General features: G+C 40.4%; 1 protein-coding gene across 4 annotated transcripts in view; it reads right to left on the bottom strand.

Moving 5' to 3' along the window:
• Window positions 1–354: 354 nt before the first annotated feature.
• The window catches only part of ATP2C1 (ATPase secretory pathway Ca2+ transporting 1), a 65,509-nt gene continuing 47,078 nt past the window's right edge, over window positions 355–18,785 (bottom strand). For 3 of the 4 annotated variants that reach the window (XM_053410636.1, XM_053410637.1, XM_053410638.1), the window contains 16 exons: window positions 17,666–17,790; window positions 17,029–17,126; window positions 15,623–15,718; window positions 15,448–15,537; window positions 12,544–12,648; window positions 11,638–11,794; window positions 10,453–10,623; window positions 8,644–8,741; window positions 7,247–7,297; window positions 6,562–6,728; window positions 5,203–5,271; window positions 4,231–4,347; window positions 3,726–3,873; window positions 3,012–3,107; window positions 2,639–2,780; window positions 355–1,128 (listed from right to left, as the gene is read on the bottom strand). In XM_053410636.1, the coding sequence (XP_053266611.1) occupies window positions 995–1,128; window positions 2,639–2,780; window positions 3,012–3,107; window positions 3,726–3,873; window positions 4,231–4,347; window positions 5,203–5,271; window positions 6,562–6,728; window positions 7,247–7,297; window positions 8,644–8,741; window positions 10,453–10,623; window positions 11,638–11,794; window positions 12,544–12,648; window positions 15,448–15,537; window positions 15,623–15,718; window positions 17,029–17,126; window positions 17,666–17,790 (1,864 nt within the window). In that variant the 3' untranslated portion in view covers window positions 355–994. Of the gene's footprint in view, window positions 1,129–2,638; window positions 2,781–3,011; window positions 3,108–3,725; window positions 3,874–4,230; window positions 4,348–5,202; window positions 5,272–6,561; window positions 6,729–7,246; window positions 7,298–8,643; window positions 8,742–10,452; window positions 10,624–11,637; window positions 11,795–12,543; window positions 12,649–15,447; window positions 15,538–15,622; window positions 15,719–17,028; window positions 17,127–17,665; window positions 17,791–18,785 lie in introns of those variants that run through there. The other variant, XR_008333028.1, reaches the window with a different exon arrangement.

Raw genomic sequence — 18,785 nt, 5'->3', positions numbered from 1 at the left:
TAGATCAACTAAGTGCATCTCAGAAATACAGACGTTCTCATCTTGCTTATTAAAGGGAAGAAAGAAAACAAAGGCTCAGCTACTTATGGACTTGAACTTGATGTTAGGATGTAGTTCATCTGGGATCAGGAATGCTGAAGCAGGACAGGGCATACAAAGCCTATATTTGGACTTACAGCCAATATTTGTGGAACCTCACTGATCCAAGGAGTTCCTAGTTCAGCAGAACAGGAAGTTGATAAATTTGGCCAAGTAAAAAGATCTAGCTCACTGTGGAAGTGAAAAAATTCAGAAATCATTTTTCAGTTTGTGACCCAGCTTCATTGAAAATACCAATTTACACATTCACACGTATTTTAAGAAAAGCAGACATTTACTTCAAAATTGCAATTATAGGCTTTTCAATCACAAAAAGGAAGAAAAGACAGTGATCCGACAGTGGTCACATCCTATGCAAAGAACATAGGATACCTAAAAAATAAAAGCACAAGGTACACATTGCAGGATAATGTAAATAAATACAGAATCTGAAAATATGGCACTCTTGTATCTCACTCTAGACCAGATGGAATGCCTTGAATATTTCATAGTTAAGTCCCACCACCGTCATAAAAGTAAAGGGTTTCTTTAAATAAAAACTAAAATCTTTATATCTAATACACATTTCTATACATGTATATCTCTTAAGAGCAAAAGGTGGGCAAGACTTTTGACTTTTTTATTTTTAAAGTAGCCTCTCACACACTTACAAAGTTCCATACAATCTGAAAAGTAAAGTTTTGTCTTTGAGGAAAAAATATTACCAAAGTTGCATAATTGTTTATTACTCCCCTGGCTGGAAGATTTAGAATTCACCAGTCTTTAAAAATTGCCAGTGTTCATCCATCAGGGAAAAGGGGGGACTTGTCAAAAGCCCTTGTATCTTCTCGTGATAACTTCCTCCTACATACGACAGCAGTTTCTAGTTTTGCAAACGGAAAGAATGCAATGTGCATCATACATCAAGAAAAGACGGCAAAGACGAAGAACCACCATGTTTCTGGGGCTTCTCCCTGCTCCTTTCAACCTTCTTTATAATCTCTGCTACTATACACACTGATGAGGTGAGTCCCAGAAGAAACAGCAAGTCTAAACCAAAAAAGAAAAAAGAAGGGGTTTTTTCCCTTTAAAAAACAGCAGAAGAATACAGGTATTGAGTAACAGCTTTACTTTTCTTGCCAATTTTTATTCCTTTTCAAATTTATAACAAATCAAAACTAAATTAAAATTAATTAACTGAGTAACTGTTTTTCAGCTAGCCAGAAATACAAAGCTATAATCAACTGTTTAGCTATGAAAAGACTTGGAGTCAAGCTGTTTGTCCTTTGGACTAACTTGCCAGATAGTTTATGGTCATAAACAGAACAAATTCTTGCTGGCCTTGCTAGCCATGCCAAAACGTCAGATTCCACACTCCTGCCCTTTCATTATAATCCCGTGTATGCTAACACAAGCAGGTCCCACTACATTCTATGGGGCTTAAAGGTAAAGGTACCCTTGACCATTAGGTCCAGTCGCGGATGACTCTGGGGTTGCAGCACTCATCTTGCTTTACTGGCCGAGGGAGCCGGCATACAGCTTCCGGGTCATGTGGCCAGCATGACTAAGCTGCTTCTGGTGAACCAGACAGCGCACGGAAACGCCGTTTACCTTCCCACCAGAGTGGTACCTATTTATCTACTTGCACTTGACGTCCTTTCAAACTGCTAGGTGGGCAGGAGCTGGGACTGAACAAAGGAAGCTCACCCCGTCGCGGGGATTCGAACTGCCGACCTTCTGATCGGCAAGCCCTAGGCTCTGTGGTTTAGACCACAGCGCCACCCGCGTCCCTTCTATGGGGCTTACTCCCAAGTTAACTGTGTATATAAATTTACAGCCATGGTCTCTGATCTTCAGTTGTGCCTTTCAGAGCTGGGGGAAAGAGCAAAGGGTTGTTTGGTGATGGATGGTGACCACCAAAAGACCAGGCTTGTACTAGCCTTCTCTCAGGAGGGGAGTGTTGGGGCCAAACTGGCCAGTTGCAGCCTTCTTCTCTAGTTTGGCAGCTGTCAGGGATCTTCCCTGTCATTGCACTGAGCCCTGTCATTGCACTGAGGCTCGAAAGCAAGAGCAATGTTTCAGTGTTGCCATTATGTGAAAGATACAGTCATACCTCGGGTTAAATGTGCTTCAGGTTGAGCGTTTTCAGGTTATGCTCTGCGGCGACCCAGAAGTAACGGAGCGCATTACTTCTGGGTTTTGCCGCTCGCGCATGCACAGACGCTCAAAATGACATCACGCGCATGCGTTGAAGTGGCGAATCACGACCCGCGCACGTGCAGATGTGGGTTGCATTCGCTTCAGGATACGAACGGGGCTCCAGAACGGATCCCTTTTGCATCCAGAGGGGGACAGTGCTGAAGTCGCTCTTAAAAACGGAATTTCTGCCACCTTGTATCCACTCCAAAGTGTCCCCCCAACTCATTTAACTATATTAATGTTTTAAGTCTAAACCCTATTTGTTAATGCCTTACAAAACAAATCACCAAGGAAATAATGTACTTGTCTATATTTGTTGGTTTGAAAGCCAAACTCGGCTGAACAAGAAAAAACCTCTCACCTAGTATGCTTAGACTCTCAGTTTGAAAAACTTTCTGAAGAGGAGGGAAGTAGATTACTAGTAGCTGCCCCATGATCGATCCAAGCACTGCGTAACAGAACATTTTGTTGCTGCAGAGTCCAATCTCAAACACAGATTTAGTCTGCAAATAGAAACATAACATCTATGATTTTATTCTTGTGTATTCTAGTTATTTGAGATTATCCATCTTAACTCAAATGATAGGGTGATTATATACTCATCTATTAGCATTTTGGTAGCTTGAATTAAGTTATGGCTTTGAGCTACTTGCATCTGTGACATTTTGATAATTTGCAGAGGTTGTTTTCACTTTTTCAAAATACCGTATCTTTAAACACAGGCAGTCACATACCTGAGATCTGGAACTCAAAGCATTGAACATATCAAAAAATACAAAGCACGTAAACGTCATTGTTGTATCTCGAGGAGTTATGCCATTGTCTCGCAGCTGGGGAGAGAGAGAGAAAGAGAAAGAGAGAGAGTGTTAGAGTTAATATATGCAGTTCTCTGCCACTTTACAATAAAACATTTTAAATTCCACCCAACATAATACTACAAAGCATCAGTCCTCTAGCCAAGTGTGGAAGTATCTCTATTGTCTGATCTAGGCGCCTAATTTGATACTGGCATCTAGAATTTTAATTCATTCCTCAGCTGTGTGTAAGACTGCTACCTAGAACTATAATTATTTCCTATCTTCCTTATACCATATCTGCATATAATTTTTTAAAAATACAACCTGACTGATTGATCTCTATTGCACACGACCTTTAAAACCTCTGCACAATTTAATTGCCAAACCTAAGTTTAAGATCAGTGGAAGTATATAAACATTGGCATTTTACAGTTTTCCTTTAACGCTATGCTGTTTTCTAACACTGGTTTTGAAATGCTTCTCCATTTGAAAAGCAGGTGGCCATGCACCTCAGTAACACTGAGTTCATGGACTTACTTGCATGGTTCTTTTGCACAGCCTATGTACTTTTATATTTGCAACTATTGGCATATATGAAGCACTGCAAGCAGATAATAAATACACATTTTTTAAAAAGCATCTTTGTCATACCTCTCGCCAGAAGACAAATAATGTTCCACATACAATAATTATAGATGAAACTAGTATTTTAACAATCAGATTTCTGGTCAAAATGCTATCCTTGACATTTCTTGGAGGCTTTCGAATAACATCTTTATCCACAGGCTCAACTCCAAGGCTAGAAATAAGAACACAAATAACTTTTTGAAAGTTTAGATTGATTGAGGCATCATAAAAACAAATTAATTTTAAATCCTTAGCAAGGGATCAACAAACACTCCATCATAAACCCCCATTTGGGAAATTACCCAGAGTTTTTGCACAGAAAATAATTACTTAAACAAATTATTCCAATTTAATATACTTTTTTTTCAGGAAGATATTTTTTTTACAATATCATTTGATACACAAGTCCACACAGAGGAAAAGCTCTGTGCAAGATTCCACTAACATTTCTAGGAGTTATACCATTCACAATTCTAGAGAGTTACACCATTCAGCAACTTCTCAAAAACTCTCAAAGGAAAAGTGTTACCTTTGAGCTGGAGGCCCATCCATGATAATGTTGATCCACAAGATCTGCATGGCATTGAGAGGATTAGGAAAGTTCATTAATGTGGCCAATGAGATTAATGTCAATGCAGCTATACTCCTGTTGAAAAAAGTTATTTTACACAGTTGTCAGCATCACAATTTTTGGGGGGGAGGGAGTGGTTTTTTTAAATTATTTGGAAATTTGTTATTAAACATTTCAAGCATCAGACCCATAATACATATAAGTAGCAAGTAAAACTTCATACACAGTAACAATCCAATTGTTTTAAATCGATCGTGCAAGTTATTTGGGATGCTAAACATCAAGCAGATGTTAGAAAATATTTAGCCCAAGACAGCAATACAAGCCAAAAGGAAAATTGTCTCATTTTATTAAGCCCCCTCACTAGACGCTGTGTGCCAGACACAAAGTGTACTTTTGTTATAGAAATCAAAAGATAAGTTAGGAGTGCCTTACAATTTAAAATGCCAAATGACTGATAAATCAAAATCCCTTCTTCTTGTATAGACCATCTGTTGCAGTGGTTGGAAAATGTGTACCTTATCAGGGAGGCCAAACCATCATGAACTCTTGGACTTACAAGTTGCAGGAACTATTTTTAGGTCTGTTCTCATTTAGCAACAAGGGACAACCACATGGCTCTGATAATTTCAAGTAAAGGGAACTGTTGCTAAGGTTAAGCTTTTACTATGCAGATACTTGCTCAGAGTCCTATTTTCAAGCAATTATACCCCAATTTTGAACTAACTGTGCCAGAATGGATGATGAATTTATCAGTGCTGTTAGAATTATGGTCAGCAATCCATTGTGGCAATATAGCAAATAGTGTGCCATTTACAAATCACCGAACTGAATTTATGTCAGTTTTGGTCATGCAAACTTCTGTGCAATTAATCTCAATCAAGCAGAATTCATAACAGGAAGCTTCTGATATTGTGCTGCAAAACTTACGTGCTGAGTTGAAATCTAACAAAATTTTTAATGTTATTATAAATTCCTTTACCCTCTTCAATTGCAGACCTGAAATATAAAAAGAAAAAAGTGCTTCTTAATATCTTCTCCCACCAAACCTAGCAAGAATTCTTCCGGCTTTTTGGGAAAGCTATACTTAAACATCTTTTTAAACTCGTTATAAATCGATTCCCAGAACTCTTTTAATTTATTACATGACCACCACATATGATAGAAGTCGCCATCCTTTTCCTTGCATTTCCAGCAAGTTTTACTACTAGTTCTGTACATTTTTGCCAATTTGGTGGGAGTAAGATACCAACGATAGACCATCTTCATAACATTCTCTTTTAAGGCAGAACAAGCGGTGAATTTTATACTCTCATTCCAGAGTTTGGCCCATACATCATAGTCTATGTTGTGTCCTAGATCAATAGCCCATTTTATCATAGCCTCTTTTATAAGTTCGTCTTTTGTATTCCATTCTAATAGGAGATTATACATTTTTGAAAGTAGTTCTGTACACAACAACAGCAGCTAGAGTTCTGATAGCTCAAAAGTGGAAGCAACAGGAGATGCCGACAATAGGAGAATGGCAGATAAAGCTGGTTGAATACGCTGAGATGGCTAAATTGACACACAGAATTTGCAATCAGGAGGAGACAAAGTACCAAAAAGAATGGTGTAAATTTTTGATCTATATAAATGAGAACTGTACAAATTTGAAAACTTTGGCAGGATTGAAGTAAATCTTATGTCATGTTGTAATATCTAATCAAAGAAACTGTGAACTATAGAATAGAATAGGAAAACTGATGGAAGGGAAGGACGGAAGTCAACAGCTCTACGGAACATAAAGTAGGATATGTGTAATAAGATTTGATGTTTTACTGGTGTTGGTGGGTGATCTTAAATCTCAATAAAAATTATTTATAAAAAGAAAAGAAAAAAGAAAAAGAAAAAAGTGCTTAGGAGGAAAAAAACAAATTCTGCAATGGCACATTATTTGGATGGCATCCTGAAAACGCAACTCTTATTTCTTGCAATCTAACAGTAACAATAAATAGCTTCCCACTGCAAAACAGTTTCAAAGTTTTTAGCTTTGTTCACTAAACACAAGTAAAATAAACATGCTAAATTAGAGTGATCATTTATCCTCATTTGCCTGAGAAAATTTGCCCATTTAAAATTTTCTAGAAAATCCACTAGAATAAAACCACTTGTCTTTTAAATTTCACCTAAGTGCCTTTTTAAAAAAAAGTTCAATGAGATGGCACTTATAAGCTAGACAAAATGACACCCATCCAGATAATGCAATTGCTACATAGTATGCAGAAAGGGAACGTAAAACAAACTTACATTATTGTCTGAAAATCATCGTCCACCAAGATCATATCAGCTGCTTCTTTACAGACATCTGTGCCCGTCTGCCCCATTGCTACGCCAATATCAGCAGCTTTCAGTGCTACAGCATCATTCACCCCATCTCCTGTCATAGCAACTACTGCACCATTATTTTGTAGCGACTGAGAAAACAAAATTAATCCCATCTATCATCACAAGATTTTATCACTATATGAGATTTTACAACGAACACAGTCATAAAACTTTTCGTGTGCAACGCTCAGTTGAAAGTGAAGACTGGTAGGTGAGCTCCCTTTCGTGAGGTAAGTCTATACAGGCTTTACCAACTGCAGACATCCTTAAAATCACTCAAACACAAGCAATCACTGGTTCTATGCTGTTTTCTTCTTGTGCAGTCAAAACAACCTTCTTAGTTCTACTTCTCTATTTACCTTTGCTGTTTTTAATCAACAGTGTAAGTACTTCATACTGACTTAAACCAAGGTCCTGTATGAGTCAACTGCAAAGAATCGTTCCGAATTTTAGCTGCCCCCATTGCATCTTTTCCACTACATATATTAGTGTGAGATTCCTCTTGATGAGCCCCAAATGATCCCATCTGGATACTAGATCACTACAATTCAACATCTCTGTACCATTTAAACTAGATACTACATGTCTGTCAGTTTTAGAAGCATACCTTGACAATCTTCAGCTTATGCCTGGGACTGGCTCTGTAGAACACTGCTACCTAAGAAATGGAAGGGGAAATTAAGTCTTTACAAGTGCAAGATTGTGCTTCTTAACTATAAGCCAGCCTATTCTCCTCCACTCAACACTGCATAGCCATGACAGAAACAAGGCAGCCAAGCAGAAAATGGGCACAGGGTAGGGGGATTTTTCTACTCCCAATACTTTTGCTCTTTCCCTCCTAATCCCACCATCAGGATTTAGCTTGTCAACACTGGCAGAGGAAGAGGAGTGCGGGGGGGAGCGCACCGCCCCCGGCAGCGCAATCCCAGTGCGGTGCCATCGCGGCTGCACCCCCACCCATGCTGGGTGCCACGCCCCCGCAGGTGGCGTGCCACACCCCCAGGACGTGCGTCACGCCCCCACCCGCCACTGCTTGTCAATTCCCCATTTCCTTCCCTGCTAGCCATTGGAACTGTCTGGACTGGAGCTCCAGTGGCAAGACTGGCCATTTGTCACCATACTCAGATTCCATGGAAAAAACCCCACAGACGTTTGCTTGCTGTGAACTTCTGTTCTCAGTGCCCCACCAAGAGCAGTTCTTTCCTCTTGGGATAGCTCCTCCCTCTGGCTGAGTCAGACAGGATCACAGAGTCTTCAGGCTCCTTCTCTGCTAAGGGAGGCTCCATTCCACTCCCCACACTTTTCCTTCCTAGAGCTGAGAACAGTTCAGGTTGCAGCTCCATAAGAGCTCAGCTTAGAGCAGCGGTTCTCAACCTGTGGGTCCCCAGATGTTGTTGGACTACAACTCCCATCATCCCTGAGCTCTGGCCTTGCTAGCTAGGGGTGATGGGAGTTGTAGTTCAACGACATCTTGGGGCCCACAGGTTGAGAAAGGCTGCCCTAGAGGTTTTTTTCCTCTCTCGCTGTCTCTTATTCTACTACTACTACTTCTTCTCTTCTCCCTTCCTTGCCCATCAGCTTTATATTCATTCTCTCTTTGTCGCCCATACACCTAGCCAGGAAGGAAGTACAGTGGTACCTCGGGTTACATACACTTCAGGTTACATATGCTTCAGGTTACAGACTCCGCTAACCCAGAAATAGTACCTTGGGTTAAGAACTTTGCTTCAGGATGAGAACAGAAATCGTGCTCCGGCGGCATGGCAGCAGCGGGAGGCCCCATTAGCTAAAGTGGTGGTTCAGGTTAAGAACAGTTTCAGGTTAAGAATGAATCTCCGGAACAAATTAAGTACTTAACCCGAGGTACCCTGTATAAGACATTACTAATGCCTGTTCAAAGCACCCTTATATGCTTCTTAGAGTAATTCAGTAACTAAAACACACAAGCACACTAACTCAAGAGTTCCATCTACCCAGACCACTTTGCGTCCATTTAAAACTAACCTTGGGTGCTATTTGTGAAAGTTGTTGTATATCCAGTGTGTCTATTTCTTCACCTGAGACTGATTGAGAGTTTTTGGAATACAATCCTAAGCGATTAGCTAGGAAACAAAACAAAACAGTTAAAGAATCTAATGGAGAAGGACCAAATGAATATATACAATTTAAAATTCTATGTTCTCACTGATTATTTTATTATTTATTCCTGTTAGCAAAGCTACAACAATGCACACTGAACTATTGCATCTCTCTCTCTCTCTCTCTCTCTCACACACACACACACACACACACACACATATCTATGCGGTACGTGACAGAAAATGTTCAGGGAGTTTTACAATCCTAAATGCTTTTCTGCAGCCCTGAAGCAAATACAGTTAGTTATAGTACATATGCATGACCATATGCTCTGGAAACGCAACAAAGTAACTGCAACAATTGCGGAATCAAGGTCTCTCCAAAGAAGAGTGACTTTCTCCTAAAAATGTGCAGCTATCTGGTCACAGCAAGTTTGTGAAGGTTGATAGCTGGTTGCTGGAGAGGATGCAGTGCAGGATAAAGGTAAAGGTAAAGGGACCCCTGACCATTAGGTCCAGTTGTGGCCGACTCTGGGGTTGCGGCATTCATCTTGCTTTATTGGCCAAGGGAGCCGGCGTACAGCTTCCGGGTCATGTGGCCAGCATGACTAAGCTGCTTCTGGCGAACCAGACAGCGCACGGAAACGCCGTTTACCTTCCCACCAGAGTGGTACCTATTTATCTACTTGCACTTGACGTGCTTTCAAACTGCTAGGTGGGCAGGAGCTGGGACTGAACAAAGGAAGCTCACCCCGTCGCGGGGATTCGAACTGCCAACCTTCTGATCGGCAAGCCCTAGGCTCTGTGGTTTAGACCACAGCGCCACCTGCGTCCCTGCAGTGCAGGATACCAAGTGCAATTTCATCACTGCCCATGCTGCCAAATGGTTTGTCCAATTATGCGTGCTAACGCATTTGGTCAGCCTCAGAGCAAGACGTGCCACATGCAAACTGGAGAAGACTATAGCCTATGATTCTCCAGAATACCAGGGCACTGTTGGGGTCCACAACACCAGAGAGGATGCTTGGGAGTGATCACATCAACCACCTGTCTCATCTTTCCTAAATAGCCTCTAAGACACAAAACAGGCAGCTCTGAAGCTTTTTTGAGCCCTGCCTCCCATCACTGGGTGCCTTCCTCTGTGAGCAGAAAGTAAAGCTTTCTTTTAGAAAAATATTCACAAATGACATATCATAATAGTAACATAAACTGATCTCATGTGCAATTGGCAAAAATAAAAATAGTTCAAATACTCATTTCAATAGTTCAAATAGTTCAAATAATCATTTCAATAGCTACAATCCAGAAGGGCGTGGAAGCAATAAAAAACAACAACAACCCACTACTTCATTGTTTTTTAAACTTGTGAGTAAAAACTTCTCAAGAATGCCATATTGATCAAAAAATCCCAAAAAGCTGGTTAGCAGCATGAAAAGGGTTTGCACTAGCACAATGGAATTTTTGGCTAAAGTTTGAATAGTTGATTCCTAAGGTATATCAGACAGTTTTTGAAACCACCCTCAGTTACAAATGTAGTTTCCCATGCACTCTCTGTGTGTGCTGTTTGTTAAAGCAAGCCTGAATAACTTATCTTGGGCTAGTGAGCTGGTCATATGACCCTTTGGATCCCAGCCCTGATTTCAGAGTCTAAAGAAGCCACATTGTTATACATTCATCGACAAGGCAATGAGTAACTCAACTGACGGAAATAAAGGAAAAAAACACACATTCATACCGATGGCAATTGCAGTCTCCTGTGAATCTCCAGTAATCATTTTTATCATGACTCCAGAAGTGATAAGTGCAGTGACGGCTTCTTTTACACCCGTTCTTGGAGGATCAATCATTCCAACCAGACCCAGAAATGACAATTGTCCAAGCTCAGGGCCAGCAGCTAAGGCCAGAACTTTCAAAGAAACAGGGGGGGAAAGTAGTTTATACCTTTAGATATGGCACCTACTTAAAAGACCAGAATGATACAGCTAGACCTCTCCACTTTCTAGAATAAGAGCAACACTGTAACTTTCATGGATACTTTTGTACGTGACTTCCCAAAACAAATTTCACTTGCATAGAATGCAGTCAATCGGGAGAGATGCAACCGATTGCATAACCAGCAAAAACAGACATGGTTTTCCACCACAGGGAAGCAAAAGCATGGTTTCGTCTCACAGTATGTGACTTGTCTTTTGCCCTCCATATCTAGTAGGCTGGGTTAATATCAAGTTAACAGTACTTAGTTCCCTTGGCTTACAGGACTTAAGTCATGCCTAACTTTTGGATTGGGATAAATGCAGACAAATCTTAGCATGTCTACTCAGAAGTAAATGCCAGTTATTTCAATGAGATTTGCTCTCAGGTAACTGTGTACAGGTCTGGAGCCTTATTCTGCTTCTAACTGTTACGGATGCTTTAGTTGAGACTCCTGCATTCCAGGGGTTGGACTAGATCCCTCAGGATCCCTTCCAACTCTACAATTCTATGATCCAACTAAATCATGCCCACCGCAGACCCACTGTAATCATTAATTTAGTTGTGTCCAATCATTCATTACAATGGGTATGCTCCAAGATTTCGACACAACTCATTAGCTTTTAGGTTTTAAGACAAGTTTCCTTGAAGGGGGAGGTATAAAGCTACATCAGAAGTCCAACAAATAGTATAGGTGTTCCTTCTGAAATTTTAGGAACTGTAATTTGCAAAGCTAAGAAGTTACACATTCTCATTTTAAATATGGAAGTTTATATACTATTGTCCATGCAATCTGAAAGCAACACAATGCATAGAAATGGAAGCAAGTGGAAGCAATAAGGGTTATTCACAGCTTTGTTCTAGAGTTTCTCACGTTGAGCACAGCAAGCAATTAAGATTTCAAAATGCTTTCCTCGGTAGTGGAGACAATAGTGAAATATGCTGTTACCTCTGAGTCCGGCAGAGCCCATGGATGCTTTCTCTTGCTGATAAAGATCTCTTTGTTGTTGGCTGAGAGGTAAACTATGCCCTTTGCTATTGTATGTCGTACAGTATCGAACCACTTCCTCATAAGCACCTTTCATGAAGCAAATCTCTGGTTTGTCCTAAAAGATAAAACATGTTAGCACCTGCTGCTCTGTCCCCTGTCGCAACACTGTCATTATATAATTCAAAGCTCTTTCAGTGTGCTGATAATAATTTATAAACAACTTAAAACTCATTAGTCTACTGAAGGCAAGCCTACATACCACATACTGTATTCCAAGGCAATATTTTATTTCCATGACTGTTCTGTGACTATATAAAGATGCATACCTTTACCATGTCTGCAAAAATGCTATTCCGGCATCTAACTTAAAAGAACTGGGTTCGAACACCCTGAGAATATGGGCTGATATAGTTTAAGAGTTGTAAGAGATTTGTCCCTCTCTATTTCCTCTCATTTTCAATAAATCACTTAGAGGTTTTGCAAAGCACTTAGAAGGTTCCCTCCCAACCCCACCTACAATCAAGAAGCATATCATACAAACAAACAAACAAACAAACAACACTTTCTTGCTTCTAAAGAAGAGGCTGACTAGCAGCATTTTTGCAACAGAGGAGCACAAAGACCTTCCGCAAATAACTCTGACCTCAAGCAGAGCTCTGACAGACCAAGCACATGTTGTTGCCAGACATGAAATCACAGTGCCATTTGTTTCAGTTAAGTTCATTTTAAAGTAAGCTTAGAATTCCCATTTGGTTAAGATGAGAATGTAAACTTTGCATAAGCAGAACTGTTGCTGCATATTTAAAATAGTAAGATATAGTGGGATATTGAAGCTGTTGAAATACATCTCAGAAAAGGACATACCTGTTGCGTTCTATGTACACACTTAACAGCCATCCATTTCTGCTCAGAGCTGAAGGGATATTCTGCTTTTCTAATGTAGTCCTGCTGGATTCCATCTAAGCCCATCTACGAGAACAAAGGACACGGCCAATTCAGTCCACTGCATTTGTAGCCAGAGCAGCAACAATCAATTGTATTTTGTTTTAGTGTCTCACATGTGCCCCTCAGCTTGTTTGCTCCTGGATATGGAAAGCAGGTACAGGTTACTCTGAAAATACTGCTTCACTGCAAGGTATTGAATTAAAGCAGCCTGGTTGGAGCCGATAGGCATTGTAGTCCAAAACATTTCAAGGGCACCAGGTTAGCAAAGGATGACTTATGAAACAGAGTCCTTCTAGATCTACATGTGGTTCTAATCCATTTCATTCTTGGATCTCCTTATAACCCACACATTTTTCTTCCCATATTTATGTGGAATTAAACTCCCATTTCTTTCAGCTGAGCTTGCTTTTGAATGAGTTTACGATTGCCTCTAGTTTTAAAATTTCCCCTTCATATTATTTTCTCAGCAAGTTTTAGAATAAGCTTATTGTGATGACCACTATATCACTTGTTTTGACAAATACCCCTAGATGCTCTACCAAGAAGAGAAGAAGAAGAAGAGTTTGGATTTGATATCCCGCCTTTAACTCCCTTTAAGAAGTCTCAAAGCGGCTAACATTCTCCTTTCTCTTCCTCCCCCACAACAAACACTCTGTGAGGTGAGTGGGGCTGAGAGACTTCAAAGAAGTGTGACTAGCCCAAGGTCACCCAGCAGCTGCATGTGGAAGAGGGGAGACGCGAACCCGGTTCCCCAGATTACAAGACTACCGCTCTTAACCACTACACCACACTGGCACGCAAGAGTCAATCCACTTAGAACAGAATCAATGCACTCGGAATACTCTCTTGTAACATAGGGGTAAGCAATATACATTCTAGCAAAGCCTAAAAAGCACTGTGAAGTTATCCGATGTAGTTCTTCCTAAAGTTCAGCAACTCCAGGCACACCCAATACCTGCATGGGAGATTTCCAGTCTTTGTTTCTTGGGGCATGAACAGGATACAAATGGAACCAGCAATAATGACGACGTAGAATCAGGATTTGAACAGCACTATGAATTAAAATTGGAAGCAGCTTGCCCAGCGGGGCAGAGCAGTAGCACTATCTTCATGGAAGCAGGGAAGAAATAGGAACATGGTAGTGAGGTTAGAGCTGTGTGGGCACACTAGCAGGAGCACTGGATATGCCCACACAGTCCCGAGTTCCCCACACCACCTGCTATGCCAGAGTGCCACCATTGCTAGAAACCTAGCATTATAGCTCTGATTTGCTGGGTAAGCTGCTGCTGATTGAAACATTATGTGCTTTCCAAACAGGAACCATGAGATTTTGCAAGATGGAAATAGCTTCCAAACAGCCCAGTTCAACGTGAGCATGTTCCGAAGAGTAACTAAACTTAATGAAACTAAGTGCCAAATAAGGCTTTGATCCTTATGCACACCAAGTCTTGACAATTCATTAGAGCACCACTGAAATGCAACTGAAAAACGGATCAGAAGTAAATCCACACTGTGAATGAATGAACACTCTGAACTCCACCTCCCACTCTACCTTTAGATCCAATTCAACATACCAGATTAGCTTCCCAGTCTAATTCTTCCATTCTTCCCCACTATGTTTTCCAAGACTGCCCATACATTCAACAAAGCCGTACCAGTAGAATTTTTCTTTATTACAGAATAGCCAGTGCCTAAGTTACAGAACAGTTAACACATAAGTATCTTATTAACTAAGTATTCAAGAACCCATGTTAGCTTTGGAACAATTTCAAAAGCTGAACACTTCTGAATTAACTATTAAATAATACCCACGTGACTTCAAAATTGCTTTATTTGCAATAACTTATAAAAGTTTTAACTAATCAAAGCACCTTATGTTCTTGGAGCTCCATGGGTGCATCTTCAAGATTCAACATAAAATGGTTAGAATTCTTTAGCAAATTTGGAACCGCTGTATTTTTTCTAAAGAAACCCTGCAAATGTCTACAGAACATATTATTATTGTTATTTACTGAATAATAATAATCCTCACAGAACTCTAGCACAATGGTTGCTATTAATCTGATTTGAATTAATTTTATAATGAAATGATTTTAGAATGTTTTATCATTTTACTGTTGTTAGCCGCTCTGAGCCTGGCTTCGGCTGGGGAGGGCGGGATATAAATAAATTATTATTATTATTGTTGTTGTTGTTGTTAATTAAATAAATAAATAATAATAATAATAATAATAATAATAATAATAATAATAATATAATAGAGGTCTCAGGGCGGTTTACAGAACATAGTTGTTCCTCTTTAGGAGTTATTAGCATTAATGATATTGCTATGCCTAGCCATCTAGTTGAGAGTGGGCCACACCAATTAGATTACATTCTGCTGCTTGGATTCTTTACTGCATAGTATTGTGACACACCTATCACTATCTCTGCATAGTGGACTCTGGCCAATGAACTGCAACAATAAATTTGTTAGCCTAAGGTACCTAAGACCCTGCTGGCTTTGCCACAGCAGAACACACCTACTCCCTTGGAGTACAGAAAATCTGGCATTTCTATTATCAGTACAGTCGTACCTTGGTTTTCAAACACCTTGGGAGTCAAACGTTTTGGCTCCCGAATGATCGAAAACCGGAAGTGATTGTTCCGGTTTTCAAAGGTCCTTTGGAACCCAAACATCCGACGCAACTTCCGTGGCTTCCGATTGGCTGCAGGAGCTTCCTTCAGTTCCTGCAGTTCCACTTCCAAGGTAGCACTGTACAAGCTCTGTTGCCCTTAAAAACCTCTATACTTCAAAACAATATACATCAACACATCACCTACCTTCATAGCCAGTGCAATTAAGGCCCCTTCTGTTGGTCTTCCCATTAAGGTGTTGTTTCGAATTAGAGCATCATTGCACACACATCCAGCCTAAAGAAATGAAAAAGGAAATTCATATAACACACAAGTACCCCTAATTTCAAAAAAAAAGCACACTTTCTGTGCAAGAACTTACCTCAACAATTCGGCTAACAGATGGTTTGTTAAATCCATGAACAACATCACCTTCAACCGTGACTTCTCCAAACCTGTTATAACCCACTCCAGTAACCTGGCAAAAATTAGAAGATATGAATTTTACAAGGAAGCAAACATTTGCTAATATTTTTTTTCTTTATGACCTTTGAAGCAGAGATATTATGAAAAGAGGATATGAACTTTGAAACATTAATCCTTATGCATTCCCTTATGCATTTTAAAAATTTGTTTCTTATAATAGGTTTATAGGGTTTGCAGTATCTGTAATCAGATGGTAATGCTGAGGAGATAGCCGATTGTTGAGCCAGGGAACCACAGTAAAACTAGAGCTCATACACTGGCATGTGACATTTCCTACATGAGGAAAAAAATTACATTGAAAAGAAGCCAGAGTTATTCATTTCAAGAAGTAGTATAGTTAATATTCCTCCCAAGACTCTCTTGCACATTTATTTTATGCAACTGAGTGGACACTTTAGTTAAAGTCAACATTTCCACAATCTCCTCTGTATTTAAAGGTACAACCATCTTCTCTATCCTCTAGCATTTCTCCTCTTAAATGATACTTAGTAGTAGGCACAAATGCAGCTCAGAGATAAGTGTGAGGCAGCTGCTGGGTTCACACTAGTCCTCCAGAAATGGAGTTCTCAGGACCAATGCATTTCTCATAAAATTAAAAAATAAAACCTGCCCATCCATGCTTATGTTTATTAAATACAACAAAGACAAATGCACCTTAATTTTATCCCTGTGGTACAGCAGTTGAGGTTCCTTAGTTTAATTGCTTCCCTTATCTTGCACCTACAGGTCTTATGATTAGTGTTTGAAAGTCACTGGCCTGGCAACCAGCCAAGTAGGTCACTGTGACCTGGCAACCAGCCAAGTAGGTCCCTGTGATCTGGCAACTGGCCACGGGTGTGGTCATTCTTGGGTATATTAAGAGGGGTCTGTACATTGCCTCTTTGCTTTTGCTGCAAGGAAGCTCTGCCGGATTGATTCTGATCTCTGTGCTGTATGTATGCTGCGAGTTGTACTTGCTTTGCATTTGAAGCTTGCGCCTTCTACTAGGGATCTAGTGGAAGCCTGTATATAGTGAAACTGCCTCAATGCTTTGGACCTGTCAGTAAAGGACTGAACAGACTGAAGACTTGGAGCCTGACTGAATTTCTTCCAGCACAGAACTGCACTGTCACGAACCTACACGCTTGGGGAGCTACACGCGTTTGGCACATGCCATACGCCAACAACCGCAGTGAAACTGCCAGCACATGTGCAAAGCTAAGCAGGGTCCAGTATGGTTTCAGATTGGATGGGGAACCGTGTGTTGAGATTCCTGCATTGCAGAGGGTTGGACTACAATTCTATGGTCTGCTTGCTACCTACCTCAGCATGTAATCCATCTGCCGTAAAGATATGAGTAACAGTCATTTCATTCTTTGTCAGCGTCCCAGTCTTATCTGAACAAACAACATTGCAGCAGCCTGGGGGAAAACATGAATGCAGTAATCACATGGAAGTTATGACATATTTGGGGAGGGTTAGGGGGCCGGAGGAATGACAGAACATGGGGAAAGAGCCTCTTCACAAAATATCGAGAAAGAGGAAGAGTCTTTGACTAGGTTAAGGATGGAGAACTTGTGGCCCTCCAGAGGCTGATGAGTTCCCATCTTCCTTGACTACTGGCTCTGCTGGCTGAGGCTAATGGGAGTCAAGAGTCCAAACACATCCAGAAGGTCACAGATTCCCTATCCCTGGCCTAAGGGAAAGCAGCACCAAGCCACTCACCTCTCTCCAGCCAAACATTCCTGACTCCCTTCCTTCTTTCTTTGCAAGTCCCATTTTTACTGCAACCTTCCATACAAATCTAGATTGTCCCAGAGATTTCCTTAAATGCCCTCTGCAAGATCAGCTTCAGCATATATTATTTCTAGATTACATACCCTAATGTTAATTATTCATTCATACTGTCATTTATGACCATCAGATACTCTCGAGTAATTCTGCACACTGCCATTCTTACCTAGAGTTTCAACAATTGGTAGTTTCTTGACAATGGCCCGTTTCTTGACCATTCTCATCACACCAAGAGCCAACGTTACTGTCACAACAATAGGCAGCCCTTCAGGGATTGCAGCTACAGCCAAGCTATAATTTAAAGAGGACATGTTAAGTGATTCCTTTCACAACTGTATGTACATGTTAAAACACAGAAGCCACTTTCACACATGGAGAGAAACAAACTATAGGTCCAGATTCACACATCACAACAAAGCCATACTCTGCCTTGTTTCCTCCCCCAACGCAGTACAGGCAGGAACAGAGGAACAGCAAAGAATCTGCGCATATTAACACTATCGTTTATATTAAAATATGGTTTAACATTGTGTTCAAACCAGGCCAGAATATGTGTTCTTTATAGGGCTGAGTGAAAATGAGTGAGTTGGCTCATATCATGAAGAAGTCAACAATCCTAAGTTTCTTTGTTTTTAAAGGCCTGCAAAACAAAGCAAAATTGTTTGCCCATCCAGAGTGAGTGAAAGCAGCATTATCCTCACTCTGATTTGCCTTTGTGACATCATGTCTGACTACATGACATTAGTGTTGCCTATGTACCGAATTTTCTCTCTATAAGACGCACCAGACCATAAGATGCACCTAGTTTTTGGAGGAGGAAAACAAGAAAAAAAAATCTGAATCTCAGAAGCCAGAACAACAAGAGGGATCGCTGCAGCGATCCCTCTTGTTGTTCTGGCTTCTGGGATAGCTGCGCAGCCTGCATTCGCTCCATATGACGCACACACATTTCCCCTTACTTTTTAGGAGGGAAAAAGTGAGTCCTATAGAGCAAAAAATACGGTAGTTCCTGATGGCTTCTTTCAAAGGCAATACCAGCCTTTGTTTCAAACAAAAAACAAAAAACTTGTGCCTCAGCTACTGGAAAGAACCAACTGTAAAAAGGCAGCAATCAGTGCGCAAAAGAATATTTTAAAAAATATTGTCCCGAATATTTCAGCCCTAGATATTAGTAAACCTATGTGAAACTAGAAATAAAAACGAAGTAGAATTAGCACATTTTATGAGTTGGTATCCTATGAAGCTGCCCACATCCCAGTATAAAGATGGGGAAGAGCCTTAGCATA

Source organism: Podarcis raffonei, chromosome 12 (assembly GCF_027172205.1).
Source record: "Podarcis raffonei isolate rPodRaf1 chromosome 12, rPodRaf1.pri, whole genome shotgun sequence".
Taxonomy (NCBI): domain Eukaryota; kingdom Metazoa; phylum Chordata; class Lepidosauria; order Squamata; family Lacertidae; genus Podarcis; species Podarcis raffonei.
The sequence above is the reverse complement of the archived record's forward strand: the minus strand, read 5'-3'. Positions and strand labels throughout refer to the sequence as shown.